The sequence below is a fragment of the Columba livia genome, chromosome 18 (genome assembly GCF_036013475.1).
Source record: "Columba livia isolate bColLiv1 breed racing homer chromosome 18, bColLiv1.pat.W.v2, whole genome shotgun sequence".
In the NCBI taxonomy this organism is placed as follows: Eukaryota; Metazoa; Chordata; class Aves; order Columbiformes; family Columbidae; genus Columba; species Columba livia.
In genome coordinates, this window is record NC_088619.1 from 455674 (window position 1) to 476507 (window position 20834).

A 20834-nucleotide genomic window follows, 5' to 3' on the forward strand; every position below is an offset into this window, starting at 1 on the left:
CCACTACAGACCACTGTCCCACAGCAAGGCAGCTCTCCAGGGCCATGGTCCCTGTCTATGCCAGGCCATAAGCATCTTAGCAATGCAAGACTGATTCCCTTTCTGACACGTACCTTCCCAGCATGAAATCACAGTCACTTTGCAGGAACAAGGACAACCCTGTGACAACAGACCGGCCCTTTAGTCCCACCATGCTCCATGTAAGACGTGCCACCCATGCGACAGACACTGGTGTGCTGGAACAGCAACGGGTGGCCGGACCCTGCGCGCTGCTGGGGACACATCACGGTGTCTGGAGGCGGCCACCAGCGAACAGCCAGCACAGGGTCACACAAAATGAGGGGAGTGCTGGTCTTGCTGGTGCCGGGATTCCCACACCGCAGGTCCATAGGGATGTGCCGCAGCAGAGACACTCACGAGCCACTGGAGGACTTGCTGTCCGTGCAGCACAATGAATGACAGGTCGACATGGAGAGCAGGTTTTGTGGGCAGGACAGAAAGGACTACGTGTGACAGGGACTGGTGACGTGGGTGGCACTGGTGAGACAGAGCACAGGGGGCAGCACAGCAGAGCACAGATGGAGCAACAGGGACTTGGCCCTAGACTGAAAGCAGGATGGACCAAAATAAATCCCATCTAAATGAAGAGCAGAAAGAATCCTGGGAATTTTCCATGTAGTTGACATGGGAGCGATTAACACCACCGAAGGAAGAGTCAGCATGTCACACTCCGGGCACCTGGAATCAGAACTGCAGACAAAGCCCAGCTTGTGCCAGGTATCCTAACGCCAAGTGCAAACGAGGAAGGAGGATGGCTGAGCTGGAGACCTGCCGCTGGGTGTGCTGCTGCAGCGGAGAGGCGGGAGAGATGCGTCAAAGAACAGCGCGGGCTGCCACGGGGCTTCTCTCCTTTGCACTGCCCGCCTGAGCACCAGCATCCTGACCGAAAAACGAGCAGCAGTGGGCAGCACGGATCCTCCCGCTCCTGCAAATCCCCGGCTGAGCAAACACACGCAACTTGAGCTGTGACACAAGGCACAGGAGTACCTACAGTCTTCAGCTGCTTCTTGTTGTATTCCAAAGAGCAAGGTAGCATTTCTGGGAAAACTCAGTTCTTGAAGCCCAGATCTGGATTTTCACTGGTAATATAATCAGGGAATTTTATCCCACATGCACTGCAAATTCCAAACTGCCTACATGGCATTAAAATGTATATAACAAACTCGCATTGGCCCAAGTAGCAAATAAATCCCTAAATGAAAATAAAAGGTTACCAGGAGCAAAGAACAACCAGAAAGGGCTACATTTTTGCAATACAGAAAAGCAGAACAAAACCTACATAACACAAACTCTCCTGCTGCTCCAACCACGGGAATAAACGGATGCGAGATGGAAGCTGCCAGCCTCCATCGGAGACTATCTTCTTGCACTCAAAAACGTGTGAAATGAAGTCCAGGGACCTCCCTGAGCCCTGGGTGATGGCAGCAGCAAGGGAAAGCCCTGCACATCTGGAAGCAGAGGGGCTGCAGCCATGGCGTCATCTGTGCCAAGTTCAGCTGCAAACCAGAGTGTGAGCTCTGAACGGGACCAGCAAGAGCTGAGAGACCCTCACTGCTCTGATACGGACTGGATACCAGTCTGGCACCCAAGAGCTGCAGCTCCCTCGCACACTGTTCTGCAGCTGTGTCAACCGCAACACCACACGTGTATTTGCTCAAGGATGCTCAAGACAAAAATACCGTCTCCCCCGCAGTGGTGACCCGGTTACCGTGGCTTTCTCATCTGGTGTCCTGCAAGGGGCTCGGCAGGTGCTCGCAGAGGGGAGAATCCATCGCTGTGCAAGTGACTCGGCCCTCAGGGCAACTGCAAAGAGAAGCCACAGCAAGGAGGGAGTGACATATCTGAACAGCTGCCAGAAGGGCTGTGGAACGGCCATGGAAACCATCTTCAAGACCACAAATAACTGGTTTGGGAAATTTTCCTGCTGCTCAGTAAAGGAAAACATTGTCACTCGCTTTGCACATTGTTGCATTTCTCAAGAATATTTCTATGGTGAAAAGATAGTTGTTCCTTCAGGGCCCTCAGCTGCACAGGCTTCTTGCACACTCAGCCAGAGGACGGAACGACGGCCAGCGTTAGAGTCACAGCACAGCCCAGGCTGGGACACGACCAACGGGCAGAGAGGGAAGATGAGGAGGCACCAACTCACTGGGCTCAGATCTGCTGCTTCTGTGTCATCCTCCTCCAGAGCAGCGGGACGCTGTGTGCAGCTCCCTCTCATCTGCTTGCTGAGACCTCCAAGCGTTTTATTCCCACGAGCCCCTTCCTTGACTTCTCTACAGGGCTGGGCCGGCAGTTCAGACCCTGTAAGGCTGGGGAAGAGCCTGAGTGCTCTCGACCCCAGGAGATGCTCATCACCAGCCCTGCAGACACCACCTCCCAGAAAAGAGGCAGTGCAGCTCTGGGAGGTGACTGCCCTCAGGGGGACTCACCATTCTGGTTCTCAAGGAGACCTCAGTGCCCAAGACTGGCACCTATGGTAGGTGCCAGAGCTACAAAGAGATGTGAACATCCATCCACTCCTCCTGGCCAGTGTTACTGCTCTGCGCCATGGGAAGTTTCAGGGGTTCCCTCTTACGTGATGACGATCTCTTTTGGTGACACCAAACTCATCTACTGGCTGCTTCTCCTACTGTACTTGGTGCTGGGGAGGCCAAACCTCGAATCCTGGGGCAGTTTTGGGCTCCTCACGCCAAGAAAGGGCTTGAGGTGCTGGAGCGAGTTGAGAGAAGGGACCGGAGCTGGTGAGGGGCTGGAGCACAAGTGTGATGGAGCGGCTGAGGGACCTGGGGGTTCAGCTGGAGAACAGGAGCTGAGGGGAGACCTTCTGATCTCTGAACCTCCTGAAAGGAGCTTGGAGCCAGGGGGGTCGGGCTCTGCTCCCCAGGAACAAGCGCCAGGAGCAGAGGAAACGGCCTCAAGTTGCGCCAGGGGAGGTTGAGGTTGGATCTGGGGAACAATTTGTTCCCCAAAGGGCTGTGGGGCATTGGAACAGGCTGCCCAGGGCAGTGCTGGAGTCACCAGCCCTGGAGGGCTGGACAGACGGAGATGAGGTTCTCAGGACATGGGGCAGTGCCGGGGTGGGTTATGGTTGGACTGGATGATCTTGAGGGTCTCTTCCAATCAAAGTGATTCTGTGTGTTGCTCAGGCATTAAGGCTGTGGAAAAATTAATTGGGCTCCCTGCAGTTTTTGTAACTACCGACCTCAAGGACTTGCCCACGGAATTTGCAGGCCCTCAGTGAGGTTCTGTGACAGAGTTACTTAGCAGAGCTGGAACGGTATTTTCCAGCTCTCCAAAACTGCTCCCTCTCCCTGTTAATCTAACCCAGGTTCTGGAAACAGTGGTGGGGGTGGCACTGAGGGGCTGGGTCCCAGCTCTGGGGTACTGGAGGGTGTCCTTCCAAAACATGGCCAGATGGAGAAGACCTCCAAAGTCCTACGTGAAAGGTGCCTCTTCAAGTGCTGGAGAATCTACCATAGTGCTCATGAAGTTGTCCTGGTCATTAATTATGCTCCTAATACCATATTTTTAACACATGTAAGTCTTGTTCTAAGAGATGCCCATGGGCTCTTGTTTCTACTTTGCAGGATTAAGGAATCCTGTCCTCGCAACAGCCTCTTTCCCCAGTAGGTACTTTCTGACTCCAATGAAGTCACCTCTTAAGGTTTTCTTTGAGATTAGCAATGGAACAGCTTATGCTTTTAAGATTGTTTGGATTCTATTTTATGGCTATGCTATAACCCCCCCAGGTTTTTAGCATCTCTTTACAAACTTAAGAGTCTGAAATGGAACAAACTTGCAGTGTTTCTCTCTCCTGCAAGTACATAGTAAGAGCAGTGGTTCTGGTGCATCCCCCTGGCTGCACACCTGGTTACAACCGTGAAGCTGCTTTGGGATTGTGCGCTCTCCTGTCATCTCCAGGAGCCCGTCTGTCACCCCAGAGCGAGTGCGTCAGGGTCCAGACAGAGCCCAGTTTATCAGACATGTAAATCACACTGTAAACATTTTTATAATACAGAATTTAGCAACACTGATTTTATATTTTCTTGGATATTATTAGATGTAGGCCAAGGAAAAGTAACACTGATGTCCCATTATAAATCCTCTTTCCCATTCAATAAAGTCCTTTAAACAGTTACACTCTGAATTCTATCAGTGGAGCCATTTACTAATGCAAATTTTTGATGCTTGATTTGGTTGCAGCCCAGACTCCACTAGTCCAGGTTTATTACAGCAATACATTTACCTCTTTTAACAAGAGGTATAAGGTCATTGAGAACACGCTGTGCCAAGCCAAATGGGACCTTGTTGCCTTCATTAATGTTCCTGCCAGTCTTTCTGAGCTTGGCAGGCATCCCCTTGTTCCCCAGCCCACCACTTTCCTGGGATCTTCCTGCTATTGAGACGGAAGAATTGAGATACTGTTGGGAACGGCAGCTGGGAGGGGATGCTAATCCCATGTGAACGGAAACCAGCGTCTCCACCTGGAAAATACTGGAGGAGAAGTTTTTAAATGAAACATTCAGAATAAATATGTAAAGGAAATAGGAGGGGAGGAAAGGCCATTCTCTAGAAACATGATCTCTGCTGATAATCTCCATGCAGCCACGGGTGTCGTGGCTGACCTTGGGGAGGGACAGGAAATCAAAGAACAGGGGATTTTGGAAGGAATATCTGAATGCAAAAGCCCATGCAGGGATGAATGTTTTGGCTGAATTTTGACAATTATAATACTCTGATCTCCTGTGCAGTGTTTTCCTTCAGAAGGTGGAGACGTGGCCGCACACAGGTGGTGTTACTGCTGCTGTGCCAGAGGTGGTGGACTGAGGAGCAGGGGAAGTGGCAGGTCCACCCAGTCTGGGGTTGGACAGACGGAGATGATGTTCTCAGGGACACGGGTTAGTGCCGGAGTTGGGTTATGGTTGGACTCTATGATCTTAACGGTCTTTTCCAATCAAAATGGCTCTGTGTGATTCACCGCCCTGATGACTGCGTCCTGCTATTTGTGGCTCTCCATCAGCCCTTGTGCAGCTCTTCAGGGCCGCGGGGGCTGCCCTGTGCCACCCCAGCCCTGCCAGCTGTGCCCCACCAGAGATAACCAACAGCAAGCAGGAGCAGGCTGCTGTTTGCAGCTCCATCTCCAATGCGTCCCCAGGACAACTATGGCCAAACCCGACTTTTAGGCACTTCCCAATGTAAATCTCCGTGTCCAAAATGACTTCTTTCCACCTTTTCATATTCACCCCTCCACAAACCTCAAGTCTTGTCCGCAGTACTTCTGCCCAAGCAATCTGCTTACACATTTCCCCGGGTTTATATAAACTGCATCCGCAGACAAACTTCTGAATGGGCGTGGAGGAAAATGGCATCTTGCTGTGTCCCCAGCAGGACGGGCTGGAAGCGCCGATGCACAGACATGAGCTGAGCCCTGCGGCGGAGCTGCTCAGCACCAGCTCTGTGCCGCATGATCCACGGAGACCAGTTTGGACACGAGAGTCCCTCACAGGGCAAACCTCATGGACAATTTTAGCAGATGAATGAGCAAACAGAGATGATGTTCTCTGCTGAAACCCCTGAAGCACGTGGGTGACAGCAGCAGCACGGGAGCCGGGAGGGCTGCGCTCAGAGCTCAGGCACGTCCCTGGCATTTGCTGCGCCGCGGGTGGCAGAGCCAGGAGCCCGTCCTCACAGAAGGACGGTGCCACTTGTCTGCCAGCCTCCTCTGAAATTTGTTTTCTCAGTCATAAAACTGATGTCTGGGTGCCAAGTTTCAGAGGGGGCAGAAAAAAAAAAGAAGTCCGACACACAGCAATATTCAGGAGCACCCAAGAGGATTCAGCTGCATGAACGCAAATCCACAGCCTGCCTGTTCAGATAAATAAACGACTCAGCCCAGTGAAAACCTGGGCACTGGGTGAAGAGTGTGAAGCTGAAACAGAGGGTGTTGCTGCAGCTGTGCTGGGGTGAAGGATTTGGAGAGCTCCTGCACCCTGCGGCCTCTCCCCGCACGCGTGGGCAGGCGGGAGCGGGCTCGGAGCCACCACCGGCCCCGGAAATTTTTCCTTTTCCATGCATGAGCCATCCAAGCACGGGGACACAACCTCCACCCCGCGCAACGCTGCTGCCAGCACCAACTGCCCATCTTCGCTGGGGATAAATGAGGAGCAGGAAAGGCATCCCGAGCTCCAATGCGCAGTGGCACCGTAGTGAAAGGGCTGTGCTGGCTCTGTCTGTGCACCGGCAGGGACGAGCAGGAGGGTGTTTGTGGGGACACGGGTTGTGCATTGGCACCAAGAAGGCACCGCACATGCCCCTGCCCACTCCTCCTCTCGACAGCTCTTCAGGGACAGCCTAGGGGAGGAAGGTCCAGGTGCCACAGGGCACTGGCACCGGGGCACAGCCACAGCTCCCAGGTGACCTGGGAAAGGACTGGAGGGATCAAGGATGCTTGTGGCACCAAACTCTGCCCCTGGAGAGGTCCCAGAGGGGCAGGGCAGGGGAGGACATCTATCCTCACATGGGCTGCGTCCTCCCTTACCAGGCGCTTCCAGTTTCCTCCGTTCTCTTGGACACAGAAACTGGGTTCACCTGAGCATTAAGAAGGCAAAAGCAGTAAAGCCACAGAGAGCACGAGCTCCCGCGTGGCATGCGGGACCTCCTCTCCCACCCAAATCAGCAGACCCCGCCGCAGCGGGAGGCCGAGAGGGGATGGGGGGAGCCGGGGCCGGCCAGGAGCAACCTCACCCCATTGCTGGCTGAGGGCTGCGGGTTGTGGAGCCTCCCCCTGAGCAGCCCCCAGCGCTGGCACCAGCACGGCCCTGTCTCGGGAGGGCTCAGCAAGAGCTGGGGCTGCGCCGGGGCTGGCTGTGCCCGGGAAGCGCGGCAGCTCAATCCGTCCCTTCTTTCTGTCTATCATAGAAGACAAGGCACCAACACATACACCTTTACTGCAATATAATGATCACAGAGGAATTTGAAACGAAAACAACTTCTCCCGCACTGGCAGCTCCAAGGATGTTAACGCTGCTTTCTGTGACAGCTCTAACAATTTTGGTTAAACCGAACGGCACTTGCTCAGCAGCTGGATGTGGCTCCTGCTGCCTGATCACACTGCTCCCGGTCAAACTGGCCAACAGCCAATGTTATTGTTATCAACAGCTATTTGGGGACCCAGCTCCAGTGAACATGGTGTTATCGAGTTTCTTTGGTGGGCAAGTGCTCATGCTACAAGAATTACTGAAAGTGCCATGGGCCAAGCGGGCCTTGCAGAGTAACGCACTCTCACTGACAGGAGCATCCTCCAGCAGCCCGCCCTGGCTGAACAGTCACAGTATTTTGCACTATAAAGTTGCCTATTTTGCACCAAAAACAAAACCCTCCTTTTCAAAGGAGTATGACTGGCCTGACTCCCTCTCAGGTACACTCAGGTTTGATCACAGCATCACTACAGCCACGAGCCTCTGCTGGCTCCGAGAAGGAGCTGGCAGACGTGCCTGCATGCTGCGGACATCTCCCCATTTCCCAGGCTTCTCACTGCGTGGAAACACTCATGTACTTGGAGCGGAGTCCCTGAGTGTGGAGCAGGGGAAGAAGAGGCCAGCTGTCTCCCACAGCGCTTGCCAGCGGCTGGCTCGCCCCGCAAACCACAGACTGTGCCAAGGCTCTTAAAATCAAGAACTGAACTGAAACACTTGTGCTCACTTAAAAATCAGACAGTCTGGAGCTGGTGGTGGAGATGCACAAAGAGCAGAGTGGATACACACAGACAGGGAGGAAAGACAAGGGGCTACTGGAAGCTTCCAGCCACCCCAGTCCCAGGGGAGCGAAGCAGCAAAGTGATTTACAGACATACTCGTAACACTCCTGTCGCAACTCAACCAGCAGCCTGTGCAAAGCTGACCATCTACCCCTAGTTGTAAGAAAAAGCGGGAACACGAATTCCTGTGATTATAGCCCACTGAACGCGGGAGGGCACAGGAGTGAGTAATTTTTCAAGAGCCCTATTTACAGACCTGACACCCAGCTCAGAGGACAGGGAAAAGTCAACAGTAACTCCCCGGTGCCTGCAGTCTGGGATGCAAATACCCAGCCCGGGGTCAGCCCAGCTCAGCCTGCGCTGGCTCCAGCCCCCGGGCACCCGCCCTCAGCGTCCCACCAACCACCAGCACAAACGGGGCAGCTGGACCGATCCTGTGCCCTGCAGGGAGCTCCACGCACATGCCCAAAGCGCTCAAAGCAGACAAGCCTCTGCCCTCTCTCCAGCCTCAAAAGGTCTTTATTGAAACAAACTGCCTCACTTCACCATGTTACAGAAGTCTAGAGCTTGCACAGACTTTGCTGCACAACACCACCGGTCTCCAGTAACAGATTCCATCTGCACTGTTCTGTCTGGCTCACTGAGTTACTGGCTCTGCTGTATGAGGACAGTGAAAAGGTCAAACGCTCTGAAATTCAGACTTTGTGCTGCACAGATCAGGATTGGGCAGACAGCTTTTGCCTTGGACACCACAGTCAGATAAAAGCCGTATGAGAGCTGTCACCTGGACCACAAGGGCACTGTACCTTAAAAGAGACTTTCCGTTTTTGTTTCCTTGGTGGTAGGTAACACAGCCCAAAACCTGGTATTTTTCACCATGCAGAGCCATAAGATAAGCCACGGGAGTTGAATATGTCACTGAAATTAAAGCTACATTGACAGCCGCAGACACAGAGCTTCCTGTGCAAGGTACCTCAGCTCATGTGAAACCAAGAGGTGCATTTTCAAAGCAATCCAATGCACAGAAAGGTTTAAAACCCTCAGACAGCTTTGACAGTTACCACCACAGCCTCTCTCTTTGGCGGGGAGGGAAGCAAACAAGCGGGACAGACTCCCCGGAGCCACAGCTCAGCCCAAGCGATTTCCACCAGCTGCTCTGCTCCCGTCGCTCTCCAGAATCTCATTCTCCTGGAATTAAGTTATGGCACACTTTGGAGTTGAAGTGGTTTGCAAAAATCACTGTAATGCTGCTCTGCAGTAACTCCTGTGACATAATCTTACCACAGCAAATGGATTTCTTGTATACTAAGAAAACCCCGCGCCCAGGCAGCGCTGCCTCTTTGGTTTGGAGCGAGCGGGCGCTGCTGGAAGGCTCGGAGCAGCTCTCTGCTCCAGCGCCGTAGCATGAGAACCCAGCAAAAAAAAGGGGATTTTGTTCCCTTTGCTACAGCCTGGATGCCTTCGCCGATGCTGCCGGAGCAGTGCTCAGTCCAGAGCTCGGTTTCACTTGGGAAGGGGCTGCTGATCCCACGGGCAACGAGCTGACACTTCAGCCACGGCCGCACGGAACGGGACACGGTCCAACAGAGCCCACAAACGCGGCAGCTCCCGCCGCCCAGCGCATCCCACTCACCGCCATGTACGGCCGGCACCCGGCGTCCCGCGTCTTGGCAATGGAGTCCACAAGCTGTCCACTAATGCCGAAGTCACAGAGTTTAATATTTCCATTTCTGTCCAGAAGAATATTGGAAGGTTTGATGTCTGCAAGGGAAAGAAATTTAAACCGATAAGTCACGGCTGGAGGTTTCAATTTCGAGAGCAGCAGCTGCAGAGAATCGACACCAGCAGCGCTGGCGATGGCCATCGCCCCTCGGCGTGGGGCAGGCGGCCACGGGACATGTCCCCACGGCTGCATGGGGACACGGAGCCGACCCCAACGTGCCACATGCCCACGGGCAGAGGCAGACACCCAACCAGCTGGAAATCCCACTCAATGGAAAACCACTGACTGAAGGAGGAATGAAACAGCCGCTGGGGACACAGCTGAGCAAAACCTGTACTCACACTCGCAGTAGCACACATGCCAATTACACTTGGTCGTGAAGCAAAGGTTGCTTAAAATCCTTGCAACTGTTTTTGTAGGCAAGAAGACACGAACTCACCTCTGTGAATGATTTTCAAGTTTTCTTTTAAGTGGTTCAGTGCTTTCACAGTCTAGGAAAGAAAAACAGATGAAAAATAAGCAAATATCATAAGATTCTTGTGATTATTGAACTTCTGGACATCCAAGAACTGGGGGAAAAACATTTAATATATTGATATCTCAATGTGGTAACCTGTCAGGTAATTAAAGCATTTTTCTAACAATCTTTCCTGCAAACAAAAGGTGACACAAGAGAGGGCAGGTGCTTAAGTAAACACGTATCACTTGTTATAACCTGGAAAGATCCCACTCTTGGAGACGAGAGCAAGAAGTGAAGTCAAGCGATTTCTGATGTTAGCTATCTTGAATAACAACTTATTTCAAGCGCCCTGCTGTACTTTTGCAGTAGGTAACAACCTCCCATTCCACTGGCTGGGCAGCAGCGTGGGGAGCAGCGGGGCAGCCTGTTCCGATTTAACCACTCACCATCAAATGGAAGAGACACTTAGGGAGCCTCATTTCACAGGGTGGCTTAACAAAAACCTTGAAAATTCACCATTTGAATTAATTTCACTTCTGTTCAAAAGATCATTGAAAACCATGGCCAAAAGACTGCCTTGAAGCTGATCGTAAGAGTTCACGCTCCGCTGCAAAGTCCTCTGAAGCTGCACGACTGTGAGAATGAAGTCTGTCACTGGGGAACCCCTCCCGAAACACTGGTGCTTTGTGCTGGCCCAACCCCGCGTACGAGGGTTCGGGTAATAAAGCTCTGGCGGGCTCTGGGGCAGCTCAAGTGTCTTCTCCTCGTGCCCACCTTGCTCCTCCAGCGCAGGAGATACCTGTTGCCTCTGAACAACACAGCATCGACTGATTTTTAGGCAGGTCCGCAGTGGAATGAGACTGAATGGTCTCCTTAGACTTGAGCTTCAGCAAGAGAAAGTCTGTTGGATTTAATTGTTGAACTTTGGTTTAATTCCCAGCTGACTCTGTCAGAAGCTTCTGTCCCTGCATCAGGCAGGTGAAGCAGAAGCTCACAGCTCTTCAACCTGGACTCAACCAGGTCTAACATGACACAAAAGGTTGTTGAGACATCAAGCTGTGGGCTGCAGCACAAACCTCACCTGCACAGGATGGGGATGCCGGAGCAGGCACACACAGACCTTCTGCACCTGGAGCCAGCAAGGTCTAAGATACTTAGGGTCAGTATTCTCATACCAGAGTTAATACATGTCATTTCTCATTTGTTTTCTAGAAAAAGGTGGACAGAAAGAAGCCCCAGACCACAGGATCTAACAAGAACCCGTCTCAGGTCCTACAGCGAGTCTGTGCAGAGGACGTCGCTCAGGAGCTGCTGGGGCTGGGCTGCCTCCAGCTGCAACGGGAGGGAAGGACAGCGGTGTTCTGTGAGCAGCCCACAGCTTCCCACACCACGCACCTGCTGTGGGTATCAGGTACGGAAAGTTTTACATCACTCAGCACATCCACCCCTCACTCCCAGGTCAGAAACAACCCAAGCGGTCATTTCCCTGGCTAGAACTGAAAGCTTTGTTGCGCTCGCACAGCATGCCGTCTGCACAGGGTAAGGAGAGAAACGCCTTAAACCTCATCTCAAATCTCTGTCCAAACTATCTTCATCAGGAAAACACTTTGCAAGATCTGTCTCAGCCAAAATGTGTGTCAGCATGTCTCTAACACCTGCAAACCCTAAAAGAATCTCCTTTTCTTTCTCCTGCAGAATTAAGATATAACTCCAAGCAGACTACTATGGAAGGACAGACCTTATCCAGACGTCTCTTGTCCAGGTCTCAAGACTTGCTTTGGACAGTAACACATTTAGTTCATTTTCATTCTCGGCTATAAACACCTAAATATGTGACAGTACACGAGCCATCAGGGCAGCCTGTTAGCTATAAGACGTGGCGACAGGTCCTGGGAGGGCCAACATTTTATAAAGATGCCCCTAAGAAGAGGGAAGATGGTTTTCTCCCAAGATCAGGCACTGAGCGGAATTTGACCAGGCACTTCCAAGGGGTCACAGTTTGTGACTTGCTGAGCACCCTCCTGTCACGCTGACAGCTCAGGACACCAGTCCAGTGCCGCCTTCACGTCCTCATGTTCTTCACCGTGAGGCACTGGCACGGGCTGCCAAGAGAGCGGGGGATGCCCCATCCCTGGCCGTGTTCAAGGCCATGCTGGACAGAATTCTGAGAACCTGGTCTACTGGAACGTGTCCCTGCCCATGGAAGGGTGCTGGAACTAGATGATCTTTAAGGTCTCTTCCAACCCAAACCATTCTATGTTTATATGATTCTGTAGAGAGGCAGTTTGTCCATCTGTCGACAACACGGCACGGCTCCAGTGTTCACTCACATTTCCCCCATTACTCCTAAATGGTGCTTCACTTCTGCAGCCCTTCATCTCCCAGCAGCCTCACTGAACTAATTGATTTTTTTTATTGGGCCAGGACTTCTAGCTAAGTCAAGAAAGCATCAACCAGGTTTTCCACTTGCCAAGACACACATGTACTTTTGGGAGCCTTTTGCAAAAGGCCACCAGAGGTTCCTCTGGACTGGACTGGCACAGCATCCCCGGCTGTGGATCTGACAGCTTTTTATGGGCAGCAGCAGGACAGAAGTCTCAGGAAACCTTTCAACACCCTTTACAACAAGAAGAGAAACAGCTCATCTGTTTTAGGCACCTTCCTTGGGATGAGATGACCTGCACCCAGCTGCCATTGACACCACCAAGCGATCCCTGAGGAGGGAGTGCAGACCCCAGGACCTGCTTTTCCATCATGCAACATGCTACGAGAAAGCCAGAGCACAGTCAAGGATCGTTAAAACTGTGGGGCAATACAACAGCAGATCGACCAGCTTTCTCACATGGGAGTGAAGGAGAGTTCGGTTGTCCACATTAGCTTCAAAAACATACAGAAAAATGTTTAACAAAATACTCACAGCTAAAGTGATTTTGCCTAGGATTTCTTCTGGAATAACATCATCTAATACACTATATACATATTTGTAAAACTTATCAAACGAGGTAGACATGAGCTCCATACAGATCCAACAGTCACCCTGAAAAGAGAAAAGAATCCACGTTACTGTCAAGATAAAAACGAGAAAAAAAATACAGAGAGCATGAAGAGATCACTTGAATCCAATAAAATGCACTAACAGCAACATGCATTTGACAGGAAGGATGGAGCCATCTCGATTAATTTTAGCAATGGAAGACTTGCCCCCTATGTACTTCTCCCCCACCCCAGCAGAGGAATCTGGATGACCAGCTCAGACCTTACATTTATTACATTTTAGATGCTTGAATCTACAATGAATCCAAGTTCCAAAACCTGTTTGGCTCTCCAGAAGGCGGCAGACATGGTGAAACAGCAGCATGCACAGTAAGACTGAAAAAAAACACCTTCATTTTATGAGTGCCCTGCAGGGGACAGAAGATGCTGCACACACCGTTCGGAGACAGCATCTAGGCAAGAGAAAATGAAAATACACCCAAGCATGTGGGGGGTTTTCTTCTTTTTCATCTCACAGTTAAACAATTTAAATGCAGAAAATTGTAAAACATACTCCTAATCTGCATCAAACCAAGCTAAGCTGAACTATCATAGCAGAATTACATGCCTTTTGATCAAACTCTCTGCTAAGATCTGTAAATTGACCTGCTCACCACAGATTTGCTTGGGATCAGAAATGGATCCCCACGACACAGAAGGACCTCGTGGTGACGGGCAGCTCAGCCAGGACTGTCTTGGTTATTTCTCTTGAACACTTCACCTCCAGCTGATGATGACAGAAGGCTCTGAGTGAGCCACTGCTGTAGACTCACGTACTTCAGACAACTCTGCATTGCTAGAAATACAAACCCACTAGTGTTCGGAGCAGGGGTTGCCTGCCTGGTTACACCGGAGCTGCGCGCTTCTGGGATGCGAGAAGCAACAGAGGAGAAACTCCCCCAAGTAACTGTCCTACAGAAGGCGGATTCTTCCCAATGCCACAAAACACAAACCAACCAAACTCTACGTTAATACATGGAAATGAAATTAGAGACAAACACTGAGGGCACGGACACGGTGGAGGTGTGGTGAACCGCGCGCTCCCATCCTGCATGCACGTGCCATTCTGCTTGGAGCAACCTGCCTGAGAGCAGGAACAATTCTCAAGCTAGATTTAGCTGATGGCAAAGCTTGTAGAGCTGCAGATTTTAAGGTCAAAAGGGCTTTTCCGCCTTTCAGAATGACCTCCTGGGAAACACAAGCCAAGGAACTGCATCTGCCAGGATGTCTCCATTCCAAATGCTTGGTTTAGTGGGAACAGAAGTTCCAGCAAAGGTGCTGTCAAACACTGCACACCGCTATCCACAGAGACAGCAGAGCCATCCAGCCCACTCTTGAGCTGCTCACACACGTACGTGCCAGGCTGCTCCAGCAAAACACAGAGATCTGAGGGTTCTGGTCAGTGGCAAGTTGAACATGAGCCACCGGTGTCCCTGGCAGCCAAGAGGGCCCCGTGTCCCGGTGCATCCAGCACAGCACGGCCAGCCGGGCAGGGGGGGATCGTCCCGCTCTGCTCTGCGCTGGGGCGGCCTCACCTGCAGCATTCACTGTGTGCAGGGCTGGGGACACAGGAGGAAAGGAGATAAAGCTACTCGAGAGTGTCCAGAGGAGGGACAGCAAGTTGGTGAAGGGTCTGGAGATGAAGCCGGATGAGGAGAAGCTGAAGTCCCTGGTCTGTTCAGCTGGAGCAGAGCAGCCTGAGGGCAGAGCTCATGGGCTGCAGGTTCCTCAGCAGGAGCAGGAGGGGCAGGGTGAGCTCTGCTCTGTGACAGTGACAGAGCCCAGGGAACGGCAGGAGATGTGCCAGGGAGGGGCAGTGGGACACGAGGAAAAGGTTCTTCACCCAGAGGTGCTGGACACTGAACAGGCTCCCCAGGGAGGTGTCACGGCCCAACCTGACAGTGTTCAAGAAGAGACTGGACAACGTCCTCAGACACACGGGGTGACCTGTGGGGTGTCCTGTGCAGGGACAGGAGCTGGACTCCATGATCCTTGGGGGGCCCTTCCAGCTCAGGACATCCTATGAAATGCTACAAAAACAGATTGCAAACTGCCAGAAGTGCCCCACGTACCACCAGCATTACAGGTGCTGCTGCTTTAATGACAGTGAATCCATCACCGTCTCCTGCCAACGGAGGGATTCTGCCTCCGAAAGCCTCTCCCTTCTGAGCAGAGGGGATCTGCTCTCCGAGGAAGGACCAAGCCACCTGTGGGCTGGCTGGAGAAGACAACTGTGGGTTCAGAGCCACGGGCAGCCCCATTTTATGCTGCTCACCTGGCACGAGGGTTTTTACATCAGCACAAGGCAGAGTGGGAGCTCATGTTGTCCACCCAAGGGAAATGGCTGCTAAAAGCCTGAGCCCAGAAAACACACGTGTCACCCAAAACAAAGCAGAAGGGACTGATCCCAGAGGACACAAAAGCAGATACCATAGCAGAAGAGTCAAGCACAGTGCAGCAGGAAAAGGACACGACCAGGGAAAGGGGAGTCCGGGCTGCTGGAGAAGCTGAGACTGGCTATGGATTGATGTGGCTGAGGACCTGTTCGGATTTGAACTGCACAAGTGAAATTAGGCAACACACGCAGAAAAATTCCCTCTTCAGCATGGGCAACAAAAGCAAAGTGCAGTTGAGGCACTTGTGTAGTACTGAGAGTGGCTCAGAGAAAGCAATGTGGATCCAGCACTAGTGACGTGCATACGTGAAGTGACACTGGAGACACACCAGACCCTCACAATCTGTAGTAAAAGCAAGCGTGGACTTGTTCTACTGGCTGCAGGATCATTCGAAATGCTGCCTGTTTTGAATAACTTCATATAAGAAATTGGTACTGTACTGTCTGGCTATGTTATTGTAATGAGACTGCAGGAGGCGAGATTCCTCCAAGAACACTCAAATACTTCCGACAGCCTGCAGCCTTGTTTTATGTCCAATCACACCAACGTTGTGAGAGAATCTTCAGTCGCCCAGGTTACAACAGCTCGTGTTCGTACGGCAAAAGCAAACTGAAGTGCAGCAACAGGCAACCTGATCAGAGCCGTTATCGTAACAAAAGCTTCACAATATTCGTTGTGCATCTGTGGGCTGGGAAGTGTGTGTTACTGAACAAGTACAATAAATTGTTATCCATTGTTAATTTAAGCACACAAAAAAGCCTGTACATGATTCTAAGTGCCAGGAAAGACGTGGTTTACTTGGTCTCCTGAAGTATATGCTATGCAGAAATCCTGGATGTCTGCATTTATTGATCTGGCAATATAAAAATCTACCTGACCAACAAGAACTTGCTGTCCCTCCTCTGGACACTCTGCAGCAGCTTTATCTCCTTTTCTCCCGCGTCCCCAGCCCTGCACACAGTGAATGCTGCAGGTGAGGCCGCCCCAGCGCAGAGCAGAGCGGGACGATCCCCCCCTGCCCGGCTGGCCGTGGGCACAGACACCCTGAATAACGCCAATGCAGCGAAAGATTTTCATAGAAATATAATGTCGTGCCTCGTTAGCAAAGACAGCAAACTCGTTGTATCATCTGGCCAAGGATATGTCCACAATTCACACCAATGTCAGCACTGTGCTACCAACACATCCCCACCAGCTCTTCTCTCGTACCAGCAACAGCTCCCCACCAGCTACTTCACCCACTTTCCCAGGCATGTGTTGCAACTTGCAATGACTTTTTCATGGAATAATTTTATCAACTATTGAGTTTGTTGGTTTAAACTTGGCTTGGCTATGCTTGCACTGGGTAGGAGTCACTGCTGGGATCCCAAGTCAGACAAGGCTTTTTTCCTCTTCCCCTCCTGAGAAGAAAAGTAACAGGAACAGTTCTTTGAAAGAGCAATTATTGTGGTTATGATAATGAACCACAGACTCCCAGCCTTACAGGTACTGTCTCAAACTAGATTAGCTGTAAAGTTTCCAGCAGACAAGAAAATAAGTTTCTATTTTTTGTCAGTCTTAAAACTGCTGCAGACGGCAGCATTCAGAGCAGAAGTCTCAGGGTTGTCCAGTGTGGTCCTGTGGCTCAGCTCAACACTCCTCTTCTCACTAGAGCAAAGCGACTTAAGCAGTATCTTTGCAGAAATCCTAGCAATTGTCTTTTTTTTTCTCCCCCACTTAGCAAGTAATGCTTGGAGAGGTAACAAAAGGAGCCGAGCGACCGGAGCCTCTTCAACGCGGCATCTCCGGTGACTGACGCGGAAAGCCCTGCGCGTGTTTGCAGAGTCACGGTTCTCACTGGCACGGGATGGAGAAACCAACTGGCTTCATGGGGCCAGCGCAAACCTCACCAAGTTCAACAAGGCCAAGTGCAAGATCCTTCACCTGGGTCGGGGCAGCCAGCAGTATAAATAAGGCCTAGGGGATGAAGGGACTGAGAGCAGCCCTGCAGAGAAGGACTCAGGGGCGCCAGTGGATGAAAAACTGGGCCTGAGCTGGTAATGTGTTTGCAGCCCAAAAAGCCAACTGTATCCTGGGCTGCATCAAAAGGGGCATGGCCAGCAGGTCAAGGGAGGTATAATACATATCCCCCGCTGCTTCCGTCTGGTGAGAGCCCACCTGGAGAACTCACCCAGCTCTGGGCTCCCCAGAACCGGCAGGGAGCTACTGGCCATAGAAACGCTGCAAGGGCTGCAACAGCTCTGCAGGGAGGACGGGCTGAGAGAGCTGGCATGTTCAGCTGGAGAAGAGAAGGTTCCAGGGAGATCTTCTCACAGCCTTCCAATGTATGAAGGTGGCTTATAAGGAAGATGGAAAAACACTTTTTATCAGGGTCTGTCGCAACAGGACGAGGGGCAATGGCTTTCAGCTGAAAGAGGGCAGGTTCAGACTGGACATGAGGAAGAAACCTTCTACAGTGAGTGTGGTGAAATGCTGGAACAGCTTGTCTGGAGAAGCTGTGGATGGATGTCCCACCACTGGAAGTGTTCAAGGCCAGGCTGGACTAAGCTTTGGGCAACCTGATCTAGTTGAATATGTCCCTGCCCATGGCAGGGGCGTTGGATTCAATGATCTTCAAAAGTCCCTTCTAATTCAAACCATTCCGTCACTTGACTCATTAGCGAACGAATCCCTCCTACAGCCAGTGTAACCAGGAATACAGACAGGAGCATAACTACTTCTTCCACTCTTTCCTCCAGGCCTTTCTCTTTCTGATTCTCTTAATCCTCCAGCCTTTACCAGATGCCACTTTCTTCTCTCTTCTGTTCAGAAGTCAGTCCATGGACATGAAAAGCACTTCAACTGCCACACATTGCAACGTCAGTGCTCAGAGATTCTTTCTGTTATTGAAAACAAGGTTGATTTTTGTTACCTAGGATCATTAGAGAACCAAGTAATAGAGCAGAACCAAGCAATACAGCAGTCTGCTCAACAGCTGCACTAGCAGAACGCAGGATGTTGTAACATCACGGGGAGGTCCAATGAGAAGGTGACAGCTTCATCGGTGAGAGCAGGAGCGAGCAGGGAACCATCCCAGGGAGGACCCGACCCCAGCGTGTGCACTGTCCGGTGTCGGTGCAGTGAAGCCCCTTCCTCCATGCAAGCGCTGTCTTCCACTTCTTCAGCTTTGTTCCCATTTCGTTAAGCAGGCAATTTAATCTCACCTAGTGGGTACCCATAAACTCCAGCAAAGTCCCACACCCAGCAATCAACTTGTAGTTTTTGCATTGTTACACGTGACATTATATACACAGACATACGTAATAACAGAAAAAGTCCCATATGATTAAAGAACAAAAAGTAAATAATATGTGTGAAGGCGCTGTCTGCTGATGGACAAGCAGGAGCAGTTGCCAGAGAAGACTTTCCCTGTCAAAAAACCGTTTGCTGAACAAGGCAGAGAGAACAGGACTAGCAGAAAATGTTTCTGTAGTATTTTTTTGCCTTTCAAAATTAAACTTTTCATACTAATAGAGCCTGCCACAGCAACCTGCCTGTTTACAGTTACCTGCCTGACTGAGAGCTCATCTGCCTTCCAAAAAAGTCCCTGACCCAAACTGCTTCAGTACTTGTGCTCCTCAGCTGTCAGGGCCCAAGAGCTCAGCTCTGGCTCTCCGCACCAACAGCTCACCCTCCAGAGAGGGGCCCTGCCTCCCAGAGCTGCTGTTCGGAACCTGCTGGCGCCTCTTGAGATCAGCTGATTGCCAAAGACTCCTACTCGATGTTTAAGCTCCTCTGAAGAGGCTTGGATTGGAGCCTTTCACCTCTGAGGAGCAGACAGAAGACCTCCCATCTGTAGCTTCATCCTCCCCTGGAGAGCTGGAATCCTGGCTCAGAGCAGTCGGTCCCAAGAGGATCTGCCTTTTTAGACACGATTTCCTTACTTTTCACCTTAAAATGCTGGAACAAAGAGCTTTGTTTACACAAGTTTTGTTGTAGGACTTCCTGAGAGAGGTTCAGTCTTTAGAGACGTCCCGTGTGCTCTTACGTTCCAGGTGACGGTGCGGCAGCGACCTCGATCATTCACAGTTATTTGGGAACACATCTGCTAAGGAGACCGAGCGCGTGGGACGGCTTCAAACATACTGGTGAATTGTTTTTTTTTCCTCTTTCTGTGCTGTCATAGTTTCCTAGCTTTAAAGGATGCAAATAATATTAGAACATGTCATTAATATGACAAGACAGAAAACGTTAACCTTAACCGCTGTGCACCCCCGCGGTACGCGGCCTGGACCATCCCCCTGGCAGGCAGGGACCGGGCGAAGGCTGCTCTCGTCTCAGAAGCAAACACCACTGCTGCTGAGGGAGGGGGGAAAGGGCATTCCAGGGATGGAGATGATGTAACGAGAGTGACCCGACTGAAACCTCTCCCAGACCCAAGGAGCCCTGCCTGGCTGCAGGAAAGGAGGTTTGGAAAAGACAAAGGGAGCACCATAAGCCAGGCTGACAGTTTGGGGCTGATCAAGGTAGGTTTTTATGCTATTTATGTATTTACACTGCCATTTTGGGACGTGCCCAGAGCTGCACAGCGGTGACAGGCTCACACAGCTCTGAGCACGTTGCTCATCAGCATCTGGCAAGACACTGTCTTGCCCAAAGACTTTTCTTCACACCAGCTGACAGCCTTATCGTTCATGTTTCAGCAAAGCTGGAAATGTTAAGCCAAGGCTGAGGCTCCACACTTGGCAGGAGCCAGCACTGTGTGAACATGGACAACGCCTCCCGGCCCAAAAAGGCTTAATGTTTAAACAGATAAGAAAAAGCAGAGCATGGGAAAAGAAGAATTATTACCCTTATTTTAGAGACAGATTTAAAGCCAGAGCAGTGACCTGGCAAAATTACAGAGGCAGACACTCTAGAAGGAGGAATTGAAAATTCAGTCCTAGTTTCAGGCTTCAACTACAACACTGACCTTCTTTCTCCAACATTTCACTGGTAAAGCCCCACTAGACACTGCACTGGCTGCTACACCCAATAATATGCACAGATGACGAGCAGCCAGTGGGTCTTTATTCTCCTTCTTCCCTTGAGTAGATCTATTGGATTTGTGCTGCAGCAGTGGAAAACATGGAAGGCTACATGTCCATCCCCCTATACTGTGCCAGCTTCACCATCAGAGCACTTACAGCAGGAGGAATTATCCACGCCTGCACAAGAGCTGCAGGAGTCGCTGCTCTCTGGAGAAAGGGATGCAGAACGACTATAAGCAGATGTTACAACAATCCCAAACATGCAGTCATTAACATCCTATTGCTGCCCATGAGCAGCTAAAGTACATCAGGACTAACTGTGGTTGCTTTCACAGCTTCCAGTGCTCAAGCTCTGTTCTTCACTTGGAAGCACTCACGGAAGCAGCACATTGAA

General features: G+C 51.2%; 1 protein-coding gene across 7 annotated transcripts in view; it reads right to left on the reverse strand.

Moving 5' to 3' along the window:
* MAP2K4 (mitogen-activated protein kinase kinase 4) overlaps positions 1 to 20834 on the reverse strand; it is a 94805-nt gene that overhangs the window by 12186 nt on the left and 61785 nt on the right. For 6 of the 7 annotated variants that reach the window (XM_021283194.2, XM_065034341.1, XM_065034339.1 and 3 more), the window contains 3 exons: positions 12920 to 13039; positions 9982 to 10033; positions 9453 to 9580 (listed from right to left, as the gene is read on the reverse strand). The exons of the other annotated variant lie outside the window; for it this stretch is intronic. In XM_021283194.2, coding sequence (XP_021138869.2) covers positions 9453 to 9580; positions 9982 to 10033; positions 12920 to 13039 — 300 coding nt within the window. The remainder of the gene's footprint in view (positions 1 to 9452; positions 9581 to 9981; positions 10034 to 12919; positions 13040 to 20834) is intronic. 7 annotated transcript variants of the gene reach the window in all.